This window comes from Boleophthalmus pectinirostris, unplaced genomic scaffold (genome assembly GCF_026225935.1).
Source record: "Boleophthalmus pectinirostris isolate CB_2022bp ecotype Guang Dong unplaced genomic scaffold, ASM2622593v1 HiC_scaffold_6, whole genome shotgun sequence".
NCBI lineage: Eukaryota > Metazoa > Chordata > Actinopteri > Gobiiformes > Gobiidae > Boleophthalmus > Boleophthalmus pectinirostris.
In genome coordinates, this window is record NW_026571447.1 from 35292083 (window position 1) to 35302998 (window position 10916).

The window sequence follows — 10916 nt, forward strand, 5'->3', positions numbered from 1 at the left end:
CACACACGCACACACAGACCCCGACACACACTCAGACCCCGACACACACAGACCTCGACACACACACAGACCTTGACACACATACACACAGACAACGGCAAACACACACACAGACCTCGACACACGCACATATACACACAGACACACACGCACACACAGACCCCAACACATACACAGCCCCCGACACACACAGACCTCGACACACACACACAGACCCTGACACACACACACAGACCCCGGAACACGCACACACAGACCCTGGCACACACACACACAGACAACGGCACACACACAGACCCCGACACACACACACAGACCCCAACGCACACACAGACCCCGGCACACACACACACACAGACCTTGACACACATACACACAGACAACGGCAAACACACACACAGACCTCGACACACGCATATACACACACACACAGACACACATGCACACACAGACCCCGACATATACACAGCCCCCGACACACACAGACCTTGACACACACACACACAGACCCTGGCATACACACACAGACCCCGACACACACACACAGACCCCGGAACACGCACACACAGACCCTGGCACACACACACACAGACCCTGACACACACACACAGACCCCGGAACACGCACACACAGACCCTGGCACACACACACACAGACCCACACACACCACACACACACAGACCCCAGCACACACAGACACACACACACACAGACAACGGCACACACACACAGACCCCGACACACACACACACAGACCCCGACGCACACACAGACCCGGCACACACACACACAGACCCTGGCACACACAACACACACACAGAACCAGCACACACACACAGACCCCAACACACATACACACACAGACCCCGGCACACACACACAGACCCCGACACACACACACACACGAGACCCACACAACACACACACACACACACACACAGACCCCAGCACACACACACACACACAGACCCTGGCACACACACACACAGACCCCGGCACACACACACACAGACCCTGGCACACACACACACACACACACACACAGACCCAGCACACACACACATACAGACCCGGCACACACACACACAGACCCCGGCACACAACACACACAGACCCCGGCACACACACACACACACACAGACCCCGGCACACACACACAGACCCCAGACACCACACACACACACACAGACCCCCGGCACACACACACACAGACCCCACACGCACACACAGACCCTGGCACACACACAGACCCCGGCACACACACACACACAGACCCCGGCACACACACACACAGACCCGCACACACACACACAACCACACCCGGCACACACACACATACAGACCCCGGCACACACACACACAGACTCCAGCACACACACACACAGACCCTGGCACACACACACACACACCCTGGCACACACACACACAGACCCCGGCACACTCCAGTCCTGCTCGAGCTCCAGATCATTACAAACACGTTTATGACAAAAACGAGCTTTATTTGTGGGGAAATTGCAGTGTTGTAACAGCAAAGTACAAGCTCAGCAGAGGTAGAATGAGGAATATTCTTGACGTGTAAAAACAGGAGTAAGAATCAACAGGGTTTTTCACATTTTCACTGACAAAATTTCAAAACTTTTCCTGATTCATCAGACGATTTCACTTTGTGGAAACCGTCTGACCTCGCAGCATTAGGATTCGATCGCTCGACAGTAGGCGGACACTTTTTTATTTAACCAATCGCTGCTATTTGGTCATGACATTTGTAATGCTCCACATCCCGTAGGAAGAAGGACAATAACGTCTTTCCCCTTGATAAAATTCAACAAACATTCTCTTTCCGGTGTGGTGTAGGATTTTGACCCCGCGGTGAGGTGAGTATCAGAATCCTCTTATGGTATATTAACCCCCCTATGAAAATCTATATATTATTACCGTATTTTCTGGACTATTAGGCGCTCTGGATTATAAGACGCACTGTCATTAAATGGTCTATTTTCAAACTTTTTTCACAAATAAACCGCACCGGACTTTAAACGAAACACAACAGTTGGATGGGTGAGTGGGACTTTGTTTGTCGCGTTCACGGTGACTCTGGGCTTTACCAAAACTACTAATATAATCGTATCATTTTTCATAAAACTATAATGTTATGTAATTTTGTCCTTTGTATTTGACCCGTCCTTCAGTGTCTCTGGGTTAAACCTGTCAGGAGCCGTGTCTGGGACGAGGGTTCTCATTCTTTTTCACTGACAGAATTACAAAACTTTTCCATGACTTTTTCATGACCTAAAGTGAATTTTCCATGACTTTACGGCACCTACATGTGAAGAACTGGTCAGACTTTTAGAGCTAAATATGAAATGTGAACTCTTTCCATTCATCTTATGGTTTCGTATTATAGTTTTTGAACATTAAAAATCCTGTCGGTGCATTTATTGTCGTCTCTTTTAAACAAAAAGCGCAGAGGAAAATAAGTAAATCATAAAATCATCATTTAAAGATGCAGTATGTAACTTTCTGTGGAGCTGTAATTACTTTACCTGGAATGTTCCACAGTTTGGCAATTATTTATCCCCATGGAGACAAGCACCTCTGGGTCCAGTTATAGCAAAAATGATCACGTTTAATGCCATACTATGGAACATTTCAGGCAAAGAAATATTCACGGGTCCCACTCTTTTTCACTGACAAAATTTTAAAACATTTCAATGACTTTTTCATGACTTAAAGTGAAATTTCCATGACTTTACGGCACCTAAATGTGTAGAGCTGACCAGACTTTTAGGGTTAAATATGAAATGTGAACTCTTTCCACTCACTGTATGGTTTGGTTTTATTGTTTTTTTAACATTAAAAATCCTGTCAGTGCATTTATTGTCGTCTCTTTTAAACAAAAGGTGCAGATGTTCAGAAATAATCAGAACAGTCTCATAAGAACGTTGAAGTTGGTGAAAGAGATACTAAAATTCCATGACTTTTCAAAAACTTTCATTGAATTTACAAAATTCTATGACTTTTCCAGGCTTGGAGAATGACATTTTCAATTTCCATGACTTTTCCAGGATTTCCATGACCCTGAATCGAAATATGCATTTTTAGCTTTTGCATAAACACAGGCTCGAGTGTCCCCCTGGCTTGAAAGTCCCAGCTGGAGCGTCCCATTCTCTCGTCGGAAACGTCCCCCTCATCCTCCTTCTGGGCACCTTCTCATGGGCGTCGCTCGGGGACCTGCTGTGCCCGGGAGAGGGGGGAACGTTCTCGACGCCGCGTCACGCTCTCTGATGTATTGAGTTAGAAAATCAGCGCTTCTATATCATAATAAAATGAAATGTGAATGTACCAAACCTGGAGACGCTGCTCTGCTAAACACTGCAGAAAATTAACAATATTTTAATAGAAAATATAATAAAAATATTTTTGTAGAAAATCAGCCGAGGGCCAGATTAAAGGTCGTGGAGGGCCGGATCTGGACCCCGGGCCGTATGTTTGACACCCCTGCTCTAAACAAAAGGCACTTCAGATGAAATATTTTGTCGTTTTTACCCTCAAGAGTTCTCGTGTAAACAGATCCTCAGAGAACTTTCCAGCCAGAAGGACTTTGCAGCTGGAACATGTATTTTTTGCCTTTCAACCTCGTACATCCTGCTGTTTGTGTGTGTTTTTATTTCTCAACGCGAATAGTTTTACATGACAACTCATATGTTTCTTATAAGTGTTTTAGAAGGTCATATTTTAATGTTCTTAAGTTTGTGATCATGTAGTGCGTATCACATTTACTCCCGTACGTCTTGTTTAAACCTCTTATTTTTCCTAACTAAGCTTTCAACCACCTGTTAAAATGTTGTTGTTTTTGTTGTTTTGGAGACGTAAATGTAAAATTAGAACACGGCGGAACTCATTTCTAATCAAATCTTTTAAAACCGACCCTGAATCGTCGAACGCGATCGTCTTAAAGAGCATAAAGTGATCATTCTGCTTCATTATAGCGTCGACTCGTGGGTTTGTGAGACACTTGAGCCTCAACCCAAACATTTACGAGCACGTTTTAGCACATTTCTCACACGTTAAAATATTACGGGGGATGTCGAGATGTTGCTCCTCTGATCTGAAGGTTGGTGGTTCAAATCCCAGTCCTTTAAACTGAGACTATTTACTGAATAAACAACGTCAATACTCGCAGATTTTGTTTTTAACTGGATTCAAAGTAGATTTACTTCTCAGTACAGACGCACAGATATCGATTCTACATCTTTAAGTATCTGCCATTTTCTGATATTTACCGATACATGAGAGAGAGAGATTGAAAATGGTATGATTTTCTCTCAAAATACTTAAAAAAAAGCTTATTAGTTTTGTGTGAATTAAAGTTCAAATATCCACCTGGGAACCAAAGAAAAAAAAGTGTATTACAATATATATATTTTGTGATTTTCTATCCATTTGGAGGTAAATTAACAACTTAGCATTTAGATTTTGTTCATTTTATTTATAATTGTGTAACATGTCCTCTGTAGTGGACGCCGGGACATTTTGGTGTTAAATTCATGTGAAGTTAACAACCGAACAAAAACTGTGTTTTTTTGATGACCAACATCTCTGTCAAGCTTCTACAGTCGTCTCAAAACGTTTTAGACTCTCTTTTAATTTTTTAGTTTCATAATGCAGCCACAAACTCACTCCTATTCAGTTTACTTTTTTTTTTAATATTGTGGACATGATAGTTCCCCGAGATACTTAAACTCCTCCACCTAAGGCCTTCCCTCACTTACGCTCATGAGCTCTAGGTGATGACCGAAAGGACGAGATACAAGCGGTCGAAATGAGTTTCCTCCGCAGGGTGTCTGGGTGCTCCCTTAGAGACAGGGTGAGGAGCTCGGAGTAGAGCCGCTGCTCCTCCACGTCGAGAGGAGCAGCTGAGGTGGCTCCGGCATCTTTACTGATGCCTCCTGGACGTCTCCTTCTAGAGGTGTTCTGGTCATGTCCCATCAGAAGAAGGTCTCATGGAAGACCCAGGACACAGGACTATGTCTCTGGTCTGGCCTGGGAACACCTCAGGGTCCCCTTGGAGGAGCTGGAGGAAGTGTCCGGGATGATGGAAGTCTGGGAGTCCCTGTTTAGACTGCTGCCCCTGTGACCCAGCTCCAGATAAGCGTAAGAAAATGGATGGATGATAGAACCTATAATCTCCCAGCCCTGTTTAGGCAGAGGAACCTCGTCCCCCATGAAGAGTTTGTCTCAAAACACTTAAAAGATCGACTGGTGACACACATGACTGAGCCGAGTCTCAGGAGGAGATGAGACGTCCTGGGCCTAAATCAGTCAGTAAAGAGTCCAACCAGGATTTCGACTTGGAACCAATACCCGATACTGCACATTTTCTTGGATCGGCACCGATATTCAATACCAGTATCTGTATTGTGCGTCCTTATTGCTCAGTATACACCAATACTTCGAGTACTAGCGCCATCTGCTGGAGATAAAGTCATAATCCGGACAGTGTGGCTGCTTTAGGCCCTGTACATGATTTCTTCCCATGAGAGCAGAGACTTTGTCCCAGTGCAGACGTATTATACAAGCAGCTGTTAAGGTCAAACCAAGTCCACCGTGTGTGCTCAGTTTGAAAGTATTTTATTGTCCGATAATCAGGAAGTGCACGTTAGCATGCTAGATTTAGTCCTAACTCTGCTCTGGAGTCTAAAAGCTCTTATAAACGGAATAATTACAATGTTTAAGGTGATTGAGGAGGAACTTTTTGATGAACTAGTTTTGTTTTTCATGATTTTTAAGACACTAAAATTGAAACGGATGGAAAAATGCTGGAAAATTTTCGCCTTTCCAAATCTGAAGTAACTGGACAAACCTTTCACTCTTTGCGGATTTGGACTCGCGGCCCGAAAGCGGAGGTCTGGACTCGTGTGGAGGCGACTCACTCACTGGTGTCATATCAGAGCTGGGATCATGAGCGTCGAAACTCTGACTTCTGATACTCTCGGGACTCGGGAACGTACACATTTTTTCCTGTTTACTTCATCGTAAATGTTTCTGAGCTGAGGTAACAGTTCTGCGGTGTTAAAGCATTTTCTCCGTAGTAATTTCACCGTCGGAGAAGTTTAAAAATAGCATCCGTGGCTTTTGGAGTGACGGCAAATTAAAGCTGCTGCCGTCGTAATTGACAAAAAACGAAATATTCTATGTTTTGAATTGTCAAAGGTCTGAAGATCAATTATTAAAACGCTTTATTTAAGATTTTAAAACAGCTTTGACCCCTCGGTTTTGGTAATTCACGTTCTAAAACTTAAATTTACATAAAAAATATACACATTTTCACATCAAATTCCCAGCAGGGGGCGCAAAAACTCAACTGTACTGAAGTTTGAATCAGAAGGCGTCTCAGAATGGACTTTAAAAACACAAAGGAGCAAAGCCGGAGCACCACCCGATGACGTCACGAGTTGGTGGTGAATGTTTTGTGTTTAAGATCTTTAAAAAAAAAAAATGCAGAACTCTTTTATGGACAAAAAGTTACTCGAGTAAAAGTATCACATGAAAAAAAATCTAGTTAAAGTTGCACTGTGTCGCTTTTCCATCTGCTCGTTTCCATGGTGACGTGATTGTTCTGCATGATTATTGAAGTATTAAACAAATTGATCACGTTTTTATTCAATTTTGGTTGTTTTTATTTCTCAAACGTACAACAAAAATTAAATTAACAGTAAGAGCGGAACTATTTCTCCACAGATCTGACCTGTAACTTGGCCTGTCTCCATGGAAATAGTTAAATTAAATGCTATACTGTGGAACATTCCAGGAAAAAAACTGCATTTATATGGACTCAAGCAGGTTTCAGATCCTCTACCAGAAAAGTTACATAGTGCATCTTTAGGTAAAAGTATTACAGTACTTGCTTAAAAATGTACGTTTAGAGTAAAAGGGAAAAGTACTTTATTTATTTATTTATTTTTATAAAGTGTTAAATGTAGGGAAATGTGTTAAACGTAGTGAAAAATGACACAGATTTTGGTCAAAAGTTGCAGTACAAATCAGCTTTTTAACTTTTCTGATAAATTTTGTGTTTTTATTTTTATTTGCTCAAAACCGAAGCTTAAACTCAAAACCTTTAGTCACGATTTTACCCCAAACATGATCAAAATAACTCCCAAATCATATGAAATTTACTTTTATTTAAAAAACGTTTCAGTCCAGTAAAAAAAAAAAAAAAAACTTTTCAAGTGCTCACAAGGATGTACATGATAATAAATAAACTGCATAAGTACTGGAACATGTATATTGCATTTGTAAAGGTCATATTTTAATACTCTTGTCTCAGGGAAAGTTGAAAATGAAAATAAAACGTTCCAAAAATGTTTTACGTCACTTGTACTTTGTTGAATACTTTGTTGGACAGAATGTTGATACAGATTTAAAGTGGAACGTTATGTGGATTATTTATAGACACAAGTGAAAAGATATTAGGGCCTAGAGCTGCTCTGTTCGATTTCTGTTTATTCTTTTCACTATATCTACAAAATTATTTATTATACAGTGAAAATTAACACTGTAGCTTTTTGAATCTTTTTGTTATGTGGAGTATTTTGAGCTAATTCAAAATCGTTTCAGTGTAGTTTAGGTTTATGGCTTTATGGAAGTGATACTAAAGCCTTCTCCAGAAATGTTCTTTATGGAATCACGTCCAGGGTGACCAGACGTCCCAGTTTAGTTTTGAGTCCTGTGTCTCCTGTCCCAGCAGATTTATCCAAAACCACAGATTTGTCCCAGTTTTATACAAGAAATGTCTTTATTTTTGACCAATTTGATCCCTGTTGACAGTAAATTGAGACATACATTGTAATTTGTTTGGATAAAATACAAAAAAGCTGCTTAAAAATAACAAAAACTCAAAAAAATATGACTGCACTGACTCGTGTTTGTCATGAATGGACCGAGTGCAGAACAGTTTTTTTGATAATTACGCACTCGAGTCACAATTTTGTTATTTAAAAAACACCACAAACCGAGTGTCCCAGTTTTTTATTTTGAAAATCTGATCACCCAGGTTTATTTTAGTCTTTAATTTTGAAAATCTGGTCACTAATCCAGTAATTTTAGCGTTTATAGTGTTTCAATTTTACGCATTTGGAGAAGTGTTGGTAAATTAGAAATGGAAAAATGTTTCTCAGTTTTTCAGCGATATTTTTGTGCATTTTTACCACATGAAAACAAACTGTCAACAGAAACGCGCTGTGAAACGTGATCATGATTTCTCTGTGCGTCTTTAAGGTTTAAAAATGTGTATATTTCTGGCATTTTCGCGTCTTCCCTCTGCGTTTTTTCCCCTTCCCTTCCTCCATATGTTTGGAGCGATCATACGTGCGCGTCATACTAATGTGCCAGGCTCTGCAGTGGTCACGCAGCCCCGGAGCTCCGTGAGGCTAATCTGCTACAGGCTGCGATCCTCCGGGGGCCCCCCAGGAGAAGGGCCTGCGCGGCGGGCACACGGAGGCGCAGAGGAGGAGGAGGAGGGGGCTGGAGGCTGGAGGTCACGGCTATGACATTTCTCAGGAGGGATAAACAGCGAGCACGTACGGCCTTTACGCACGGGACGGACGCACTGGAGGCGCACCGGACAATAAATATATTCTAGATGTGTAAGCCCGTGTTATCCAGCTACGCGCAGATGTGGCTTTTCTTGCAGTGGGCGTCACGATTTTTGCTGCAGATGCTTTAAAAAAAAACTTATTTACGCTGATTTACGAATTTTTGTTTAGACGCTACAGCTGGAATCTAAATGTACAACGCTTTCCTGCACCTTTAATTAAAAAATAAAAGAAAATAACATTGCCAAAAGCTAAACAACCAACTTATTCTAATAATGTTTACTTTTAATAACGCAATTGCCAAGCGTAAAATAGAAACAGGCGACATTTGGATCAGGTTAACACCAGAGTAGAGCAAATCCAGGCCTGTCTGTGCTGCATGTGAAGAGTTGTAAATGTTATGCAAAGCAGTTGTGGTCCCACGAGACGCGTTCGTGTTATTTTAGAGGCGTTACACGAGCTTTACACGTGTCCATCACGCACAGACTAATTACAGTAACAGCGCGGATCGTTTCGGAGTGATTACAGAAGAGGATTTTAACGCACGGGGTTTGATGAAGTAAAACCCGGAGAGGACGCGCGTATCTGGAGCATAAAGCCTATAGATCGTTCCGTTTAATTACATTTTCTTATTATTTTTAGTCATGTGTATCACAGTAAAACCTGGACAAATTAATTAAACTTGTAATCATTCAGATTTCCTCCATAATTCAGCAAGGACTGTTTGGTTTTGTTTGGTTTGGTTTGGTTTTGTTATTTAATCCATTTCATTCCAGGCCTATGACATCCACACATAGGTGTAATAAAGCACAACAAAGCCAAACATATATTCATTATTAATATTGATAATCGACTAATCAATTACTTTGCAAAAATAATGTATTGAATTATTTGTACACGCGCCTTGACCGCAGCTGTGCGCATTTTACGCACGGACCAAGACGCGTCACTGACAATTTACAAACTATTAGACGTATTTTTTCCCACATTTTTTTAAGTATTATTGCTAAAAATCTGTGTTATGATTTACATCTGATGTTAAAATAATGATTTAAGAAAAACAGACACACATTTTGTTTGTTTAAAATGCGTTTTTAAATTCATAATAAACGGATTTACACGATCATGTTACGTTAAAGTCCTCAGTATTTTTTCTTATATTATAAACCTTTTTGACCTTATAAACCGAATTAATCCTAAATAATCGATTACGAATTACAAATATATATCAACTTTAAGCCAAAGAGAGAGACAGGCCTGTGGTTCAGATTAAAACCTGGACAGAAAAGAGAGTTGCCCTCGTTTTTGCCTTCGTAAAAATATTCTTGGACTCGAGCTTTTTCTGTTTATAGCCTGACATTTTCAGAAACATCCATGAGATATTTTATTTTAATTGTTTATTGTTATGCCAACGCTTCTAAAAATCATTATTCTGAAACCCAAACAGAGCAGGATGAGACTCAAAGAATAAAAATAAATAAATAGGCCAATATGGAGCTGGAACGATGAGAAAACGCGCCGTGTATGCCTTATTATTATTATTTATTCATTATTGCTAAAAATATAAAAAAAAACACAGCAGCAAATCGTAAAAAATAACAACTTAGGATGTCTTTTAAAAAATGATGTTAACCTGAATAAAAAATAAATGTTAATCGCTATGGCAACGGGTCCAAAAAGCGATGGATTACGCGCTGGATACAGGGTGGAAACGGAAGGATAAATGGAAATGGAGTGCGCCGTACCTTCTGGAAAAACGATCCTCATCTTCAGGTAGCTCGTGGTCAGGCGGATGATGGAAGCCTTGTCCAGCTGGGAGGTGATGGCGGAGGGCAGCGGCAACAGCTTGGCCAGTTCGTAAAATTCACTGTTTTCTTTCTCCCTCCGGGTCCTCGCCGCGTTTTTCGACTTTTCCTTCATGATCGCGAGTATTTGCCTCCTCTGTCCCGGTCGCTCGTCTCATAGCATTTCCAGCGGGCTAAATGTGTCCGAGAATCATGGTCACGCTACTCCAGAAATCTACAAAACGCGGACATACTCCCAAAGTGTGCAAGTCATTCCGTTTGAAAGGTTAGTCTGCGTAAAGATGCATGATGGAAAAAAAAAAATCGGTGCATGAACCAGGCCGTAAAATATGAAAAATGTCAAAAAATGTGTATCTAAAACAATGTTACCACTATTTTTATTACAATTTTCTGGCTAAATTTTTACGTGACAGTCTCTGCTACGTCTGAGGAACAATTTCTTCCACATTTGCTGCGCTAAAACCTGTTGGTCTCGTCGGTATCCAGTGAGAAATCCCCCAAAGAGCAGCGGCGC

At 41.3% G+C, this 10916-nt stretch overlaps 1 protein-coding gene across 1 annotated transcript in view; it reads right to left on the reverse strand.

Moving 5' to 3' along the window:
• Positions 1 to 10526, reverse strand: part of sim1a (SIM bHLH transcription factor 1a) — a 50708-nt gene extending 40182 nt beyond the window's left edge. The window contains exon 1 of the mRNA XM_055164033.1: positions 10343 to 10526. Within this exon, the coding sequence (XP_055020008.1) occupies positions 10343 to 10517 (175 nt within the window). The 5' untranslated portion in view covers positions 10518 to 10526. The remainder of the gene's footprint in view (positions 1 to 10342) is intronic.
• Positions 10527 to 10916: the final 390 nt, after the last annotated feature.